The sequence below is a fragment of the Trichechus manatus genome, unplaced genomic scaffold (genome assembly GCF_000243295.1).
Source record: "Trichechus manatus latirostris isolate Lorelei unplaced genomic scaffold, TriManLat1.0 scaffold00031, whole genome shotgun sequence".
Classification (NCBI taxonomy): Eukaryota; Metazoa; Chordata; class Mammalia; order Sirenia; family Trichechidae; genus Trichechus; species Trichechus manatus.
In genome coordinates this window covers 15,379,419-15,399,126 of record NW_004443967.1, presented here as the reverse complement: position 1 = coordinate 15,399,126, position 19,708 = coordinate 15,379,419, and the positions used below count along the sequence as shown (strand labels likewise).

Here is a 19,708-nt window from a genome sequence, read left to right as displayed (position 1 = left end):
GCACGACTGAGGCTGTGCGTTGCTTTCACTGTGGAGCTGTGCTGGGGGGAAACAGGCCTCAATCTGACAGTGACCGACCTGGTAACAAACCAAACCCGCGGCCGTTGAGTGGATTCCGACTCACAGCGACTCTATAGGACAGAGTAGAACTGCCCCATAGGGCTTCCAAGGAGCGGCTGGTGGACTCAAACTGCTAACCTTTTGATTAGCAGCTGAGCTCTTAACCACTGTGCCACCAGGGCTGCGACCAAACCTGGTACGATGGTAAAATGTGTTGCGAATGGAGCAGTTATATAAACAAGACCTTGAAGCTCCTGCTTTGTGAGCTGTGGACGATTGTAGTTCAAACAGAGACTTCCCCTCACAAGTGCAATTCTGGTGTTGGGCGGTGGGACCTGTGATCCTCCCAGGCGTCTGAGAGCCTAGCCGGGTATTTTCCTAGGGGAGCCGCATGTCAAGTGCGGTGCCCTCTAGAAAGGCCCCGCAGAAACCCTGGCCCCAAACCTGACTTGCCCTTCTTGAAGCTTGGCCCGGGATGTGAGCTGGTTGAGTGAAACCCGCGTCTGTGTGTTAATACCGTGCCAGCTGGGGGGGAGAGACCCCTGTGTGGGGGGAGAGACCCCCGTGTGGGGGGGAGACCACCGTTGGGGGGTAGGGGGAAGAGCCGGGGAGGAGAGACTCCGGTGTGGGCGGGAAGAGTCGGGGAGGAGAGACCCCCGGGATGGAGGGAAGAGCCGGGGAGAAGAGACCACCGTGGGAGGGTGGAAGAGCCGGGGAGGAGAGACCACCATTGGGGGGTGGGGGGAAGAGCCCGGGAGGAGAGACCACCATTGAGGGGTGGGGGGGAAGAGCCCGGGAGGAGAGACCACCTTGGCGGGGGGGAGAGTTGGGGAGGAGGGACCACTGTGGCAGGGGTGGGGGAGTGCCGGGGAGGAGAGACCACCGTTGGGGGGTGGGGGGAAGAGCCGGGGAGGAGAGGCTACCGTGGTGGGGTGGGGGGTGGGGGTGGGAAGGTCAGCGCCCGCATCTTACAGGGGGGCACCTGCAGGCGCAAGTCTGCACAGGGCTGTGTGCGGCTGACCGCCACCCCTTGTCCCAGCCCTGAGGAGGGGAGGGCACCACAGTTCCCATCTTTCTTGGGAGAAACAGAGGCTCAAGAGGTTAGGGTCATGCAGCAAGTGAGAGACGGGCCAGGACAGGTTTAAAAAGGCCTTCTGAGCTCCAGCTCCTGGGCCCAGACAGTGAGACTGCCGCTTCCTGTCAAATCTACCTCAGTGGAGAAGCAGGCTGTGGCGGTCATTAGAGCTCCAGTCTGGGGGTGACCTGGGCAGATCCTCTGCACAGAGGGACAGCGACGACCACCTGTCTATCCATGGCCATTTTTCTGAACACCAGGCATATCCATTCCACAGGCTTCCTTCTGACCTGAAAGCCAGACCTTTTCCTCAGGCTCAGCCGGGGGCGCCTACACAGAAGCGGAACCAGCCTCTCCAGGAGCCCCTGGTCCCTCGTTCTGTCTTCACTGTGGGCCCTGGGCCTTCCACTGCCATTTTCCCTTCTAAGTCCAATTTATTTCCTCAAAATCCAACTTAGTTGGAATGAAGTCAGGTCCATCAAACGTGCTGAACCTTGAGAGTCCACTGCACTCTGAGGCTGAGTAATAACTGAGGGAAGTCCGCTTTGAGAGAAAAGCCAACGGCGAGGCTGGCCATGCAGTGAAGTCAACAAGGCCTTTGAGAAAGGGTGGTGCCATGGTTCTCCAGTGGCATCCGATGACAGGAGGACCTGGCGTGGAGAACTCTGAGAGCTTGTGAGAACGGGGGTGACCGAGCCGTCACGGGATGACAGCCACCAGGAAGGCTAGAAGGTGACTCAGGAAAATGCATGGGCCTCACAGGACCCGGGCACTTAGCTGAGGGTGCGGGGCCCTGGGCTGGAGGAGGAAGTCTGGGGAGAAAGCAGCGACGCGGCCTCCTGGCCTGAACAGCCGCCACTAGGGAGTTACGTAAAATCACACACTTACCTGTCTTGTGTGTGCACACGATGTACGTAGCTGCTAGAATGCTCACCAAAACGATACCACCTGAATCAGGATTTTCCCCTTTATTCTCAGTACGTTTTAAACTTATATTTTGTACACTGATCATGTATTTTCTTCATAAAGAGAAATAAATAATGGACACCAGAGAAACAAACTAAAAATCCTCAAACGCTCCCAAGCAAACAAAAAACTTCTCTCAAACGGTGAGCAAACTAGTGGTCATGGTTTTTAAATTCAGGTCCAGTTCTGAGCTGCATGTTGCTAGCGAGGTTGTCTGCCTCTGCTAACAGCTGGTGGAAGTTTGCTGTGATTCCGCAGCTCGCCTAGGCAACAAACAGGCCTGCAGTCCGCAGGCGTTTGCGAGTTTGAGATGCAGTTACCCAAGGCTATGCAAACACTGAAGGCCCTGAGAGAGGGAGTGAGTTCTCAAGCTAACAAGAAAAGTGGCACCGGGATCTTCAAAGCATAGCACCTCCTGGGTCCCGCGACACGGCCACCGCCGAGCCTGGTGGGCACACTTCAGGGCTGGGTGAGAGATGGTGGGATACTCGGCAACCTCCTCTGTGGCACTCATAAAAGCCGCCTCAGGCCCTGCTCCTTAAGGAGGGGAGACGGGGACGAAGCAGGAGCAGGGAGGGCAGGGTCCCTCTGGTCAGATCGGGCCATGCACGCTGCCTCCATCTTCCGTCCGACTCTGCTGTTCTGCTGGCTGGCTGCCCCCTGGCCCGCCCAGCCCGAGACCCTTTTCCATGGCCGGGACCACTCGGACCTGGAGCCATCCCTCCTGCGACAGGCCCAGCCCATCGCCGACCTCCGCGCTGCTCAGGTAGGAGAAGCCCCGAGAAAGCGCAGAGCCCACGTGCACAGTGCACAGAACATGCGTGCACATGTGTACATGTGCGCACACACGCTTTTTTAAAGGAATCTTGTTACAGACCTATGCTGGCGATCCGGGGCTGTCTGCCCTCCTCTGCCTTCACGTGGATTAACTGAGCACCTGCCATATGCAGAGCTCACTCTCTGCCCCAGAGAACCCCCGGCTGCTAGGCCCGCACAGCTACGTTTGCCAGCGGAGGCGGAAGGCCAGTCTTGAGCTCCGCCGGCTCTGGGAAAGGTTGCTTACACGGTTGGTGGTGTGTCGTGAATCCGCATCTTACCCTGATGTTATTTACATAATCGGCAGCCCGAGGTCAGTGATGTCCCACGCACAGGAACAGCGGCGTGTGAAATAGTGGCCGAGGCGCTGATCCCGTGGCATCCGTTGGCCTTCGGGCTGAGCCCCCCGGAGGCCCTGGGGAGGGAGCAGGGAGAGAAGCGTCCCAGGCAGAGGGCACTGCGCAAAGCCCACAGCGTGTTGGGGGACAGGAGGAGGCCCTCGGGGGAGAGGAGGACAAAGCGGGCGGTCCGGGATGTGCCCGGTGGGAGGCGCTGAGGGGCCACCGCCCGCCGTCTCTCCGCAGGGCTTCCTGGCCAAGTACGGTTGGACCGCGGCCCCGCGACCCGGAGACCCGGGGCCCCGCGCCTTCGCCGAGGCCGTGCGCGCCTTCCAGAGCGCCAACCGGCTACCGGCCACGGGGGCGCTGGACGCAGCCACGCTGCGGGTCATGAACAGACCGCGTTGCGGCGTCCCCGACCCCCGCGGCGCCTCAGGTTTCCAAGGCGTCCCCCGCCCCCGTGGCGTCCCCGATCCTCAGGGCGCCTTCGACCCCCGTGGCGTCCCCGATCCCCGCGGCAACCCCGGCCTCCGGAGTGACCGTGACCCCCGCGTCCCGCAGCCCCCGCCGGCCCGGGCCCGTGCGAAGCGCTTCCTGCAGCTGCTCCGTCCCCTGGTCGGCCGGGAGGAGGCCTCCGGGGACAGCGGTGCCACCAGGGCCTTCTCCAAAAGGACCCTCAAGTGGAGGCTGGTGGGCGAGGGCTACAGCAGCCAGCTGTCTGCAGGCGAGCAGAGGTACATCTTCAGACTGGCCTTCCGGATGTGGAGCGAGGTGACGCCGCTGGACTTCGAGGAGGACCTGACCAGCCCCGGTGCCCAGATTGACATCAAACTGGGCTTTGGGAGAGGTAGGAGGGCGACTGCCGTGAGCCGCCATTGCCAGGACTGCAGGCGGCCTCCTTTCTGCCCTTCCTGAGTGTGCGGGCCCCAAGGGCACAATGAGAGGTCCATGTAGCACAAGGGGCGGTCCGTGTAGGGGTCCGTGTAACACACTGTGGGGCCATGTAGCGCAACGTGGCATCCCGAGGGCACAATGTGGGGTCAGTGTAGCACAATGCAGGGCCGGTACAGCACAGTGCGGGGTCCGTGTAGCACAATGGTGGAGCCCGGTGAGCACCTGCTCAGTCAGGCTGACGTAGGTGAACCCCACCTGTGCTTGTCCTTACTCCAGGCCCATGTAGCACAGCAGGATAATCCCCACCTGCTGGCTTGCTCTGGGGTGACACCAGGCAGCGCATCAGCACACTGTAAGCCGCCCTCAGGTCAATTCTGACTCCACGTTTCAGAGTAGAACTGTGCTCCATAGGATTTTCAATGGCTGTGATCTTTCAGAAGCAGATCACCAGACCTTTCTTCTGAGGCACCTCTGGGTGGACTCAACTGCCGACCTTTCAGTTAGCAGCTGACCATGTTAGCTGCACCACCCAGGGACTCCCAACCACAGGTAGCGCCCCTTTATGTCGTGACCCACTCCGAGATGAGGATCCAGCTCCTACCTTGTCCTCCGTAAGGCCTCTTTGCGGCCACTCCCCCCGCCCCACTCCACAGCACTTGGTAGGAGGCTGGCTGTCTACAGCACAGCCTTGGGACTTCACGAGCACACTGTTTATCACAGTTCTTCAGCACACGGTCTCCTGTACGTGTCCCATGGGCATTTGACCCGTGGGCAGGGCAGCCGCCAGCACCGCCCTTCACCGGGGCGGGCGGAGACACTGGGTGGTTACTGCTGCTGCGTCTGCCTCTGCTCCTGGGGGCGGGAGCCTCTGTGTGTCTGTATTCTGGTGCCAGGAAGTGAGGAGCCAGTGTGGCGTGTGCTCTGGATTCACCGGGCCCATCTCCCTTGCAGGCCGGCACCTGGGGTGCCCGCGGGTTTTCGATGGGAGCGGGCAGGAGTTTGCCCACGCCTGGCGCCTGGGTGATGTTCACTTTGACGAGGACGAACACTTTACTCCTCCCGCCAGCGACACTGGCATCAGCCTTCTCAGAGTGAGTGCCCCAGCCTGCTGGTGCCGACGGGACAAAGGGCGGCACAGACTCAGCCCGAGTCCAGAACACAGAGCTTTTCCAGCCAGGTGTCCGCGTCCGTCTAAGGAAGGCGATCAGCTCTGCCAACGGTCCTCCTTCACCTAACTTAGCCCAGCTCTTCTCAGAGCTGCCTCGTGATGGGGCCAGTCCCCGTGGACGCGGACCGCTGGGCCGGGCACAGCACTGATGGCTCGTGTCCCATCTACAGGTGGCCGTCCATGAAATCGGCCATGTCCTCGGCTTGCCTCACACCTACAGGACAGGGTCAGTAATGCAGCCGAATTACATCCCCCAGGGGCCTGCGTTTGAGCTGGACTGGTCAGACAGAAAAGCCGTTCAAAAGCTGTATGGTAAGACCGCTCAGTGAGACATCACCCCAGAGTGCAAGGGAACACCCCGCAGGACCCCACCCATTCCTCATTGGGAGGTGGGTCCCCAAAGAGCACCAAATGGCACAACTCTTGACGTCACCCCCGAGTCACTGCCTTCCAGCTCCATGATGCTAACTCTCTTAGTTAGAAGTGGCCACGCTCAGTCAGTAGCCGAAAAGCCAAAAACCTGTTGCCGTCGACTCATAGTGACCCTATAGGACAGGGTGGATCTGCCCCACAGGGTTTCCAAGGAGCGGCTGGTGGATTTGAATGGCCAACCTTTTGGTTAGCAGCTGAACTCCTAACCACTGCGCCACCAGGGCTCCAGTAGGGAGCCACAGGGGGACATTTCCTCCTGGACTCTCTCTCCCACCTGCCACGCTACGTGCAAACGAGGTTCTCCACCCAACGGCCACCTGTGCCGTGGCGTTCCACGAGAGCCGTGCGGATGGGAGGCCACGGAAGTTTACTTCTGCCCCGAGGCAGAGAGCAGTGTATCCTGGTTCACAGCACAGACCTAGTGGTTAATGAATGAAAGTGAGTAACAATTTAGCACAGGGCTGAAGGGGAGAAAAACTAGGCTACAGTTTTCCACTTAAAGGCCCCTCACAGGGACCATCCCCAGGTCTGTCTGCTTAAATCCTCCTGAAAATAACAGAAGCTAGGAGACATTTATGTCCCCGTGGAAAGCGTGCCCTTGTGAGTGCCCAGAACCAGCTTCTTCTCGCTAATGAAGTCAGATGGCCATCAAAAGGCAACAGCTGTATCTGGGGGGATGGTACACGTCAGCACCCAAACTGAGGCACGTTTGAGAGGGACCAGGAGCATATAATGAAGCCAGAGTGCCCCGCGAGCTGGGACGGCTGAGGCACCCCGCATCTCTCCAGCGACACTCGGCTCAGCGGGAAGGCTGGCTTCCAGTCTTGTATGGCATCTCGCTTTAAGGTGTTTTGGTCCAAAACTCCAGCTTTGCAACTGTCTCTACTCAAGTCACACGTGTGACATACACCGTATGACAAGTGGCCACGTTTTGTTTTTCAGGTCCATGTGAAGGCTCATTTGATACTGCATTTGACTGGATTCGGAAAGAGAGGAACCAGTACGGGGAAGTGATGGTGAGGTTCAGCACCTATTTCTTCCGCAAGAGCTGGTACTGGCTTTATGAAAATCGGAACAACAGGACACGCTATGGGGATCCTATCCAAATCCCCATCGGCTGGCACGGGATCCCGGCACAGAACATAGACGCTTTTGTTCACATCTGGACTTGGAGAAGAGATGAACGCTACTTTTTTAAAGGTAAAGAGTCTGCGGGGGGCTTGATGTCTGTCTTCAGCAAATGCATGGGGAATAAACGTTTTGAGCCCCGACCGTGGAGCGTGTTGTAATGCTCCTGTAATGAATTACCTGCTAACTCCTGTCCGCTCCGGCGCTCCGTCAGCTCCCTCAGAACAGGGATTGCGCTCTACCACCTGACGCCCCGAGCAATGGTGAGCGAATGAATCATGTCAGGCACTGAGGTGTTGCCAAGGCTTTAATCTGGTTCTGGAGGAAAAAACAGAACACGGCGGATGTCCTCCCAGCAACAGAAGTGTGTTTTCAAGGGGTCGACTGACTGAAGAGGCCATGGCTGCACCTGGAATCCCATGCTGGGCCACCCAGGAGTCAGGGCTTGACCCAGACCTGAAGGACGGGTAGAGTCTGGAGTGCCCAGAAAAGGGCAGCGGGACGGGGGGGTGTGTTTGCATGGCTGTGTGTGTGTGGATGGTTGTGTGTGTGTGTGTGTGTGTGTGTGTGTGGATGGGTGTGTGTGTGTGTGCATGGGGGTGTGTGTGCATGGGTGTGTGTGGATGGGTGTGTGTGTGTAGATGGGGTATCTGTGTGTGGATGGGGGGGTATGTGTGGATGGGGGGGTACAAAGGTCAGAGACGGGAAGCAGAAGCAGAGCCTGAGATCTGAAGTGACAAAGGCCCGTTGGTTGACAGCTGAGCGAATTGAGGCCTGACGGGGGCTCCCATGCTGTGAGGTTAGCTTGGAGAGACAGGATCATGGAGGGCCTCAAATGCCAGATCAGGGGCTGGGCTTCCCCCAGCAGGTGGCAAGGGATCAAGGGCGATTTCGTTCAGCATTTTGCTGGAAAGGCAGAAGCTGAGGTGGAGGTAATGGGACAGGTTGGTGGTGGTGGAATGCAGAGGGGTGTTGTCCCCCCCATTCACACACGGCAGTGGGTGTCCCCCCCCATTGACACACTGCTGTATCTTGGGCTCTGCACCAGTTCCCGTCTGCACACTGCCTCTGTGGGAGCAGACAGCACGGGGCCGGACCACAGACAAGACTCCCTCCTCGCTGCGTCTCTCCCTTCTCCCTGCCCCCTCTGCTTGAATCCCCAGAACCACACTGCTTGAACTCACTGAGTTAACAAGGCCGAGAGCCAAACCGAAAGAACTCTGTGTGAATCTCGCCGTAGAAACCTGTGTGTAACTCTCATCTTCGTCTCCCTTCACGGGACACACGGGAAGCATTTAGTTCAGTCACAGAAAGACACCGCCTTAGGGCCGACTTCTCTAGTTCGGGTCTCTCAGATTTGCAGGCACATCTTTCTGTGTTTGAACAAGTCCTGAAATGTAGGATTTATATTGGCGACATTCAAAGAAACTCAAGTTTGGAATTAGGTCATCATGGGCGATGGCTACACCACAGCTGTCTTTCATTCTTAGAGCTTCAAAAACATCTGAAGTTTAATTTGCTGTGAACACTTTAAATTCAAAAAACATTAGAGTAAGCTGCACCCCTTAACTGGACGTGCGTCATGTTGTCTTAATGGTGAGCCTTTCCAAACGTGGTGAGTACGTGGCTGCCAAGGAATTGACGACTTCAGATGTTTTGCGAGCTGTGAACACAGAACGCTCTGACTCGGTGGATTTACTCTGTTGTATGCTGACAGTGTGCCAGGGAGTCAGGATTAGGAACTAAGAAGGAAAGCCTAGAATAATCCCCTTTGTTTCAGACTGTGAAATTAACATTTGGACCTCAAAATGGAATGCAGCACAGACAGCTGCAAGTTACGATTTCACAGGACAGTGGGGAGAAAGCCCACGGGTGGAATTCAGAAGTGCCGGCTGCGTTCCTGCCTCAGCTAGGCCGTGTGAACGCGGGCCGTCAGCCGTCTCTCTCCAGTTGCCTCATTTGCAGATGGGAAGGGGCGGTGGTGAAGCTGGACGAGCTAGCACGCACAAGCTAATGATAAGCATCCTGATTTCCTCTGTGAAATAAGGGCTTCTACTGCCTAAACTCATTGCCGTCGATTCCGCCTCACAGCGACCCTACAGGACAGAGGAGAGCTGCCCCATAGGGTCTCCAAGGCTGTCATCTTTATGGAAGCTGAGTGCCACATCTGTCTCCCCCAGAGTGGCTGGTGGGTTAGAACGGCCGACCTTTTGGTTCGCAGCCGAGCGCTTAACCACTGCACCGCCAGGGCTCCCTTTCTACTGAAAAGGATAGGATAGGAAAACTGCATCAGGGCAACCCGTCAAGGCCACTAACGTGTAAAAGGAAGCTCTTTAGAGCATAAGGGAAGATGAGACAAATCAAACACCTTCATGGCAAAGACCGGGTCGTCTCTGCCGTCGCTTTGATGAGAGCCAACAGGGTGTGCAGGGCTCGGGGTGCACTGAGAAAGGCAAGCAACATGCTAACTGCAGCAAGGATGTTGAAGGAAACGGACTGCTGGGGCCCAACCTAGGAATAATTCAAGGTCTGGGCGGGTCATTAGTTTGAGGGGAGGCATCAGTCAGATTCTAGAAGTCCCGCTTCTTCCTGGAATCACGGCGAAATGCATTATAACGTTGAGCGTGACTGGCTCGGAGCGATACTGAAAGCTGTCCTCTCAGTCGTTTGCTGTGGTTTAACAAGTCATGAGTATTTTTTGGTTGGCTCTCAGGAAATCAGTACTGGTGGTATGACAGTGACAAGGATCAGGCCCACACGGAAGATGAACAAGGAAACCGCTACCCCAAATTGATTTCAGAAGGGTTTCCTGGAATCCCAAGTCCCCTGGACACTGCCTTTTATGACCGACGAAAGCGACTGATTTACTTCTTCAAGGGGTCCTTGGTAAGTAGAAAGCTTTCCAGCCCAGCGCTGCTTCTGCCGTCCTAACTGACACTTGCTAGATGACCACGTTCTTAGTTAAAAGCTGCTCTTATTTTGCTCAAACTGGGGACACTCATACTGCAGACTTGTAGGGCAATGGCAGACCATTCATTACATATGGGAAATTATTAAGAACTTCAAGTCTAAAGGTTTTGGTGCAAAGCCACAGATGTATCTACCTCATTGCTATAAACTGACCTAAAAAAAAAAAAAATCAATGATTTCAGAAAAGCATCTTACCTTCTAATCTGCTTTGCAGGTGTTTGCATTTGATGTCGAGAGAAATCAAGTACTTAATTCTTATCCAAAGAAGATTATTGACGTTTTCCCGGCAATAGCTTCACAGAACCATCCTTTCAGAAATATAGATTCAGCTTACTACTCCTACGCACACAACTCCATTTTCTTTTTCAAAGGCAATGCATACTGGAAAGTAGTTAACGACAAGGACAAACAGCACAACTCCTGGCTTCCTTCTAATGGATTATTTCCAAAAGAGTCTACCTCAGGGAAGTGGTTTGACGTGTGCGATGTCCACACTTCCACGCTGAGCATGTAATGAGAGAAAGAGGGAAGCAGAGACGGTCACAGGCTTGCTCTTCTAAAAGAGAAGGTCTGATTTCTTTTACAAAGAAAACGAACCAGATTTTTAGTAACTGAAGCGAACGTGGTTCCCTAAGTTAAAACCCAATGGAAAAAGCATTATTTAAAAATTTTAAATACTTTATTTAAAAAATCAATTTTTCAGTCAAACAACTTACTAAATAATTCTACTGAATTTTTAGGAGAGGGACAATAAAAGCCTCCTGAGGAGCCCTGCTTTGCCTCCCCCTCGCTATCGGGCTCTGCGGCCGTGGTCCCACAAAGCCCCCTCCCCAACTTCATGGGTAGGTAGGGAGGTAGCCACAGCCAGGGGGCCCGTCAGGGAAGGAGAGGCCACCCCCTAAGGGCATGGACAAGATTTTATTGCACTTAAAAGTTAATGATTCAATGGGAAAGTGTATAGAATCTAGAGGAACTACACTCCAAAATCTCTGTCGTAACAATTTCTGTTTTTCTCACAGATGACAGTGTACAAAAGGTTCTTTCTTGATCTCCACAGCTCTGTCAGAGTGCAGGGCAGAGACTGCTGTGCCCATTTCTAGTTAAAGACACTGAAATCACGAGTGTGTCCTGACGGAGGTCAAACCCAGTGAAGGTCACCTCGTCACTGCAGCCCGGCTCGGTCCATTCCCGTCTGGTGGTGTTTGCACAGACCTGCGTCCCGTTTCTGGCTCGCTGCGATTCATTTCCCGTTCCTCCCCCTGCAAAGCAGGACAGGCTCCACATGCCAACTCCTTTATGCCCTGAAAGCTAGACCACCGAAGAAGGCTCTGGAGCTAGCTGGACAGTTTCATTTTGCTACATCAGTAGATCGAGGCTGGCGTTACGTCCTTTTAATGTTCACATCATCTGGCTACCACCTCTTAACACAAACAAAAATAAACAAGAAAACCAATGTCATATGCAATGAGGGGGCAAAATGTGGGTAATGAAAGTGATGAGAGAGGTTCAGTAGTCTCCATGATCGAGCCTCAAAACACTCCACTTCTCAGGGAGCAGCTAAAACACAGGCACTTTAAGCAGCTTTCATTTAAATTAAAATCAACAAATACAAATAAATGTTAAAAGGACCTTCATAGTCTTTGCAGAAACACTTTCATGTTACTGCTCTGACAAGGGAGATAGCTAGCAGTTATATTTTCTAGCTTAAAAACAAATCTGCCCCTTGACGGAAAAGCTGTTCAGCTAGAGAGAGGCTAGGAAACAAGATAAACACCCTGACCTCCCTAACTCCAGCTCCTTCCTACGTAAGTAGGAAAATCCTTTCTGAAGGAATTAAACCCAGAGGTGGCTCCAATGGCAAACGGCTGGGTTATTCTCTGTGTGTGCTCGCTACTCAGGGAAGCAGCAGGACCCCCAGCCCTATCAGACACGGCTAGCTGTGCACAGCTGCTTAGAGCGAAGCAAAACTTTAAAGGCCTCAATGACTCATTTCTGCAAATGGATACAACTCTGTATCAAGGCCAGTGTGAACGAAACAAACAACAAAGGGGCAGACAAATGGCAAGGACAGTTCTGCCAAGCGATGGCAGATGCCAACTCGCTATCAATGAAAACACCTGAGCAATCTCCGTAAGACAGCAAGCCGTGTGACAAGATCAGCTGAAAACCGAGTTTATTCCAGACTGTTTCCACTACAGCTCCGGGTCCTTCCAGGAAGCAAGGCTGGTGAGCAGAGGGCTGCCAGGCATGGCGGATGGCTGAAGTGGAGGCAGGCCACAGGGGGACGGAAGGGAGCGCCGGTGTGCCGGTCTGCACGCAGGTCCGCAGCACATCCAAAGGCCGTGCGAGCGGGTCTGCAGCACACACAACTGGACAAGTGCCACGTGGCTGCAGTGAGCACATCCACACGCGGCTGGACAAGCACCACGTGGCTGCAGTGAGCACATCTGCACGCAGCTGGACAAGCGCCGCATGGCTGCGGTGAGCACATCTATACACGGCTGGACGAGCGCCACGTGGCTGCAGTGAGTAAGAAGTGTAATAGTCTACTGAGAATTTAGAAGATGGAAGAACTTCTAATGCTTTGATCTTTACTTTGTGAAGTTTATTCGATCTAGTTTAAATCAAAACTCTGAAGAATGTGACATGGAAAAATACATAGACATTGAAAATAAATAGTTTATTTATTCAAAATAGCATTCTTAACTTATTCACAGTTTTGAGTTTAAAAAGGAAAAAAGAAGGGGTAGTACCTATTCTTGATCAACAGCCATATAAAGTCAAAGAAAAGCTAATCCCTTAGAACGTGCACTAAGTACAGAAAATTGCACAACGGCTAGTCTCTGAAAAATCCCGCACTGAGCTAAAAATGGGCGCCCTTCTGTGGCGTGCGGATTAGAAGGAAACGCTGTAGATGTGCAGGAGCTTCTTCAATTCTCTTAAGCCAGTAAAATCATTGGGATAAAAGTTCCTCTGGCCAAAGTAACATTTTATCCAAAATAATCATACCTTAAACCCACTAGCTTAACATACTTCAAAAATACGTAAAAGTGTGATTGCATTACAGCAAGTCAACTGGTATTGAGGTACCATGTGCTTCTCAGAGAAATCTACGCGGGGAGATGGAGGTTTGGTTCTGATCGTAGCATTTCACGTGCAGAAGCCAAAGAACCCAACCAGAATCCATGAGTTGTGGGAAGCGAAAACCGTGTTTCCGCTGCTGTACCTGTTTTAAATGCATATTCGTCGCATTTAATGGAATGAAGCACCAAGTGGACAGACTGGCTCCCGTGGCTGGAAGGCACTGACAGCATTTCTGCGGAAGCAGATCCACGCGCGAGGTCACTGACCGGCGCTGCCGCTGCAGGCAAGCTGATCCAGCAAATGGACCACAACATCGATTCTTTCCAAGACAGCTGTGCCTCTGTCTGCGGTCGCTCTCAAAAGCTGGGAGTAGATCTGCTTGTTGGCTTTGAGGACCACGTCTTCTTCCGTGTTACTGCTGGGGTTAAAAACAAAACAGGTAAAGCAAACGGTGATGCCACCAACAGCGCACAGACCGGTACATAAATAAACAATCCAGCCCGACGGTCACTCTTCAGAGAGAACCAGGTGTTCCGTGAAATATAAAAAGCTCTGTCACCACCGATTCCATACCTGCCTTCCTGCATCTACTGCTTGTGGGCCTGTTTCTAGGCAATAATTTTCAATACATCAATTAAAACAAATACTCATTCTTTTCACAAATACTTGTGTGCCTACTATGTACCAGGAACTGCTCTGGACAGAACATAACAAAACTCCCTGACTTCGTGGAATCTGCATTCTATCGAAGTAGGAGTTATTTAAGAAAACAGAGGGTTCCAGGATAAATGCTAAGAACAAAAAGAACAGATGGGTGAGGTCAAGCTAAGCAGTATTTCTGTATTAAGGCCCCAGGCTACGGACCCTCCCAGTGTCAAGAACAAGCACACTTCTAAGGCACCCGTGGGGCTGCTTCATCCAGAGCGAGAACTATCCAGGACTTCACACACAGACTCCTGACTTCGAGGAACTCTTGCACCTCAATTTACTCACGTCAGTACAGCTTCCCTGTGAAGAATGCCCCTCAGTCAAAGAGGACTATACAGCTGTTGCTGTTAGGTGCTGTTGAGTCAGTTCTAACTTACAGTGACCCTATCTATGTACAACAGAACGAAACACTGCCCAGTCTTGTGCCATCCTCACAATCATTGCTATGCTTAAGCTCACTGCTGCAGCCACTGTGTCAATCCATCTCATTGAGGGTGTTCTTTTTTTTCGCTGACCCTGTACTTTACCAAGCATGATGTCCCTCTCCAGGGACTGATCCCTCCCGATAACATGTCGAAAGTATGTGAGATGTAGTCTCACCATCCTTGCTTCCAAGGAACATTCTGGATGCACTTCTTCCAAGACAGATTTGTTCGTTCTTTTGGCAGTCCGTGGTATATTCGATATTCTTCACCAACACCACAATTCAAAGGCGTCAATTATTCTTCATTCTTCCTTGTTTATCATCCAGCTTTCATTCACGTATGAGACGACTGAAAACACCATGGCTTGGGCAGGTGCACCTTAGTCTTCAAAGGTGATGTCTTTGCTTTCCAACAATTTAAAGACGTCTTTTGCAGCAGATTTGCCCAATGCAATGCGTCTTCTGATTTCTTGACTGCTGCTTCCATGGGTGTTGATTGTGGATCCAAGTAAGATGAAATCCTTGACAACTTCAATCTTTTCTCCATTTATGATGATGTTGCTTACTGGTCCAGTTGTGAGGATTTTTGTTTTCTTAATGTTGAGGTGTAATCCATACTGAAGGCCATAGTCTTTGATCTTCATCGGTAAGGGCTTCAAGTCCTCTTCACTTTCAGCAAGCAAGGTTGTGTCACCTGTATCACACAGGTTGTTAAGAAGTCTTCCTCCAATCCTAATGCTACATTCTTCTTCATATAATCCAGCTTCTAGGATTATCTGGTCAGCATATAGAATGAAAAGGTGTGGTAAAAGGATACAACCCTGATGCACACCTTTCCTGACTTTAAACCACGCAGTATCCTCTTGTTCTGTTTGAACAACTGCCTCTTGATCTACATACAGGTTCTTCATGAGCACAATTAAGTGTACAGTAGTCCATTAAAAACTGTTTTAACAAAAGCTTCCTAAGTTTGCTGTTTGTTCTGAAAATATTTAACCCTTATGATGGATCAACAGATTGTATTTGTGTTGTTACAGTCATTACATGGCAGCTCATGTCTAGTACCCATTTTTTAACGAGCCCAGATACAGTGCAGACCCCCAGCTACATGTAACCTGGTTAAGAGCCGACAGTTCCGTATTGTACACGATCACATCTGAGCCTCACAAAAAACCTGTCTCCTTAGAAGGGCAAGGACTAGTATTCTTATTTTACAAATGTAAAAACTAAGGCCCAGACCCAAACCCACTGCTGTCAAGTCAATTCCGCCTCATAGTGACCCTGTAGGACAGAGTAGAACTGCCCCATAGGGTTTCCAAGGCCGTAATCTTTACGGAAGTAGATGGCCACATCTGTCTCCTGCAGAGTGCCTGGTGGGTTCAAACCACTGACCTTTCAGTTAGCAGCTGAGTGCTTTAACCACTGTGCCACCAGGGCTCCTAGGGCCCAGAAGGGTTATATAATCTCGATCAAGGTCAAGACGTATGTTTTCCAACTTCAAATGCTATGTTCTTTGCACTCTCCCATGAGCCAATTTCCTGCCTTTCCCCGAGCACCTGTCAGCAGGCCTGCCAGAGGGCCAACAGCGGTCTAGAACCTCCCTGTTGCCCCACCTTAAGGCCCAGGCTGTAGGAATTCCTCCTTTTCGTCTTTCACAGCTCAGTTCACCTTTTCCTGACCACAGGCCCAGGCTAGAGACCAGTGCAGTCCAGCACACACACAACCTTTTTAGAGACCCACTTCTCCTGTCTTATTCCTGCTTCTTTTAGCAGACAGATCTCTTCTCTTCCCCCGCCCCTCCCCAGCTCCACCCAATGGGGCTGTTCGGATACATTCACTATCTGCCATTTGGGCGTCAGCATAACTGTGTTTTAGTTTAGTCACCGAAATCTTTGATGACCTTATAAAACTTTAAATGGCCATTTCATAGTAATCAGAGGTGTTCAAAATATGACTTATTCTCTATGGACAGTGATATCACATTGTCATTTTAGCCAGGTGGGTGCCTAAAGAAAACCGATGGCTGCTGGGATCATAAATTTTAAACCTTCTCATCAGTTCTGACCACGCTCTGAATCTTAAATCTCCGCCTTTCAATTTCTACAAATTATTCCCTTCCTTAGTCAGCTCCCATCAATGGTTTCACTGAACCATGAACCCTGCTCAGGGCACCATCATTTCATAGGGTTGTCTTTATTCCAAAGGTAGCTAACTTACAGTCTTTTATCTTCCTTTTTACAAATCTTAACCAAATATTAAATTTATCCATCTGGCCCGGAACAACCCATAAATCTACAAGATTTGTTCTCTGCACCGTGGCCGAGAGCTCCTCCACCTCATGGATTACCTCAACTTTTTAGTTTTTCATTATATTAAACCTCAAAGTCACCAAAAGGTCAAGAGCCTCCAATCTGTCAAAGTACTGACGATCAAAACACAGCACAAGAGCAGACAGATGAGTCTTAATCCAAAAGAAAACCCACGACCTAACAGACCACATCAGTGTTTCAGGCAGGCCAGTGCCAAGGCAGCAGCCCCAGGACAAAACGTCTGCATGATCTCAAAATGAAAACAACAAAATTTTTTAACAAGTTAAATACATCTTAATTTTCTTAGATTTCACGACAATGCTATGGGAACCTAAGAAAATTAAGATACATTTAAATTATTAAGCTCAGTTTATTCAACCTGGGGAGGAGGGGAAGAGCTAAGTAAAACAAACCATAAACTTATTAATATTTCCTGTATTTTAAAGTCTTGTTTTGATTTCCCTTCATTCCAAAAAGGAATGGGCACTAATGCACAGTGAAATGACTGGTGTGCAGCTGAGGAGGCTCTCCTCTGCACAGTATGATCACAGATGTTTTCATCTCCTTATCAGTGAAACACAAGAAAGTCCCAGGCTTAGTAAGCAATATTTCTCTCTGGATTGAAACCTGTAAACATATTAATTATATTACCACCAGTATCACATTTTACAGTCTTTTATTTAAGAAACCTTGAGAAAGTAGCACAAATTAGCTAAACAGGATTTATGTACCATCCATGAAAATTTTAGACAAAGTATTTTTGCAAAGAACACTAAAAATCTGAATAAACAGAAGGTTAGAGGACCCGCCACTGAAACAAAAATTACTAGGTCATACATGATTGCTATGATTATAGAAGACATTACAGGACTGAAACTACTACCCATCAGCCAATTACTTAAACAATCAATTTGTGAAAATAAATGAATTACTGTTTCTCACATATTATGTATTTATATCGCCACCTTGTGGAAACCACTAACATTTAAAAAAAATTAACCCACTGCTGTTAAATAGGAGAAGCCCTGAGTTCTTTTTCAACTGCGTGTCATTACATGACTATCTCCTCTGCCTTCTAGTTCTCCAGAAAGATGGGTGTCTGCTAAGTTGCTATGTACCAGTGACAGGATGTGCTGTAGACACCGAGGATTAGAAACTGAGCTGAATGAAACAGCAGTGTACCTAAATGTTACTGACACTGCCCCCCAAAATACAAGTTCTCATTAGGCTGTAAAGAATTATTTGAAGGCAATTATTGGAGGGTGCTTCTTCTGAGGATGTAGAGAGCTGGAAAAAGTATTGCCCCCACCCTTGCAAAACTACCATTAACAGAATTCACCTGGAGCAACAGAGGAAGGAGGAGAGTCAGGAACAGGATGAGGATATAGAATGTGTGGCTAATTGCCTCCACGAACAAACTGCCTCCTTTGCCATGAGATCAGAAGAACTGGATGGTGTCCAGCTACCATTACTGAACATTTTCATCAAAGAGTCTACTAAAGAATCCTGATCAAAAGGGGGAAAATGCAGAACAGAATTTCAAATTCTCACGGACTCTACACTTTCTGGAGCCATGAAGGTTGGATGAAGCCCCTCAAACTACTGCCCTGAGATAATCTTTAAACCTTAAACCAAAAACATCCCCTAAAGTCTTCTTAAAAAAATAGTTTAGCTTAACTAGTAAAAAAGGTCTGCTTTGAGCATTATGCTCTTTTAAGAACCATCTATACGGGATCAAATTGACAATAGCAACTTGAAATGAGATAGAAACCTTAGGGGTCAAAGAGTTTATGTTAATGAGGGAAGAACAATTCATAAAAGGAGGGTGTGAATGGTTGCACAACTTGAAGAATGTAATAATGTTATTAAATGGTACATGTAGAAATTGTTAAATTGGTTTGTGTTTTGCTGGGTACAGTCTCCACAATAACAACAAAATAAATGACATCAAAAACAACAACAACAAACCCAACACCTACAGAAGCAGGACAAACGATAAGCTCACACCTTTTCTCGAATCCATCAGAGAGCTCAGGTCCCGGGAAAGTAACTAGTCTGGAGTCTAAGGGCAGACAGTTGATTCAGGGAGCGACAGGGGAGTACTTCCTTACCTGGGCACTGGTAAGAATTTAGCTGAAACAGTTAGTGAGCTGGTTAGGCTGTGTGTGGGCTAGTGGGAGTGAGGAGTCGCTGGGCGCTGCAGGGGGAGGAGCAGGCCATACCTCCCCTACAGGACTTCCTCCAAGAACCCCACCAGGTGCTTTCAAGAAAGATTGGGGAGAGTCAATGTAACTCCCCAAAGGAAAACCGCATGGTCAGTCAATGCAGCAAAAATATCTTGACAAAAATTCAACATCCATTCATGATGAAAACTCTCAGCAAACTAGGAACAGAAGGGACCATCCTCATCTTGATAAAGGGCATCTACAGCCAAGTTTAAACTATGGCTAGCGTTAAACTTAAAAGGCAGAATGCTTTCTCCCTGAGATCTTAAGGAACGGAGGGTGGGGGAGGGGTTGACTACAAAGGGGCAGCAAGAGGGACCTTCTGGAGTGATGGAAGTGTTCTGTATGGTAAGTGAATACGAGACTCCATGCATTTGTTAAAACTCAATACATACCACAGAGGGGATTCTACTGTATATGAACTAAAACATCAAACAGACCAGAACTGTATACTGATTATAAGCTGGTAAACAGGCACAGGATAACTGATAACAATGCAGGTATTAGGGTGTCAGGGTGAATGATTTTCTTCTTCTTTCTGCTATTTTCCAAGCTTTGTAATATGGCCAGATTGTACTTACATTTTTTAAAAAGGCATATTATTTATATTACTTTCCTGATCCAAACCTGTAAAAAACCAAACCCACTGCCATCAAGTCAATTATGACTCACAGTGACCCCATAGGGTCTCCAAGGAGCAGCTGATGGATTTGAACTGCTGACCTTTTGGTGAGAAGCCGAGCTCCTAACCACCACGCCACCAGGGCTCCTTTCCTGACCAGCAACTCTGGAATTCCACATTAAATTAATAAGGCCGAACTAACAACTCCAGCAACAGAACGAGACTCGACAGATGATGTAAGTACACGAGAACGTTTCCTGCGGAGACACTCGCTTCTCTGTTCTCCTTGGGAATTTCCTGGGCTCTAGAGCGACTCTGATGTTCATCTCCCTTCTGCGATGTACGTACCTCGAGTGTCAGACTGGAGTCCTGGCTTCCCACTAGGGACAGTGTTAGCAGTGTTGGTAAAACACTGAGGATCTCCGCCCGGGGTCACTCATCTCTCTCAGGGGAACTACGACAACAACAGGGTGTTTACCCTCAGGCAGC

At 50.4% G+C, this 19,708-nt stretch overlaps 2 protein-coding genes across 4 annotated transcripts in view; one reads left to right on the top strand and one right to left on the bottom strand.

Moving 5' to 3' along the window:
• The first annotated feature begins 2,705 nt into the window (after positions 1-2,705).
• MMP21 (matrix metallopeptidase 21) lies at positions 2,706-10,631 on the top strand. The gene is made up of 7 exons (XM_004374976.2): positions 2,706-2,867; positions 3,502-4,102; positions 5,101-5,240; positions 5,488-5,629; positions 6,692-6,949; positions 9,591-9,763; positions 10,062-10,631. Exons 1-7 carry the CDS (start codon positions 2,706-2,708, stop codon positions 10,359-10,361), a joined length of 1,776 nt encoding a protein of 591 aa, XP_004375033.1. The 3' UTR covers positions 10,362-10,631.
• A 1,789-nt stretch (positions 10,632-12,420) lies between these two features.
• Positions 12,421-19,708, bottom strand: part of EDRF1 (erythroid differentiation regulatory factor 1) — a 41,307-nt gene continuing 34,019 nt past the window's right edge. Inside the window, exons 25-26 of one of the 3 annotated variants that reach the window (XR_002823812.1) lie at positions 19,568-19,673; positions 13,253-13,349 (exon numbers count right to left, since the gene is read on the bottom strand). Coding sequence is in view for 2 of the 3 variants with exons in the window: in XM_004374975.2 (XP_004375032.1) it covers positions 13,190-13,349 (160 nt within the window). In the remaining variant the exon portion in view is untranslated. Of the gene's footprint in view, positions 13,350-19,567; positions 19,674-19,708 lie in introns of all 3 variants that reach the window. The other 2 variants (XM_004374975.2, XM_023730052.1) reach the window with 2 other exon arrangements.

Excerpts from the sequence above, each read along its gene's own strand:
- MMP21 (XM_004374976.2), top strand. The coding sequence starts at position 2,706 with ATGCACGCTGCCTCCATCTTCCGTCCGACTCTGCTGTTCTGCTGGCTG. Across the intron at positions 4,103-5,100 it reads CAAACTGGGCTTTGGGAGAG|GCCGGCACCTGGGGTGCCCG; the intron begins GTAGGAGGGCGA and ends TCTCCCTTGCAG. Across the intron at positions 9,764-10,061 it reads ACTTCTTCAAGGGGTCCTTG|GTGTTTGCATTTGATGTCGA; the intron begins GTAAGTAGAAAG and ends TCTGCTTTGCAG.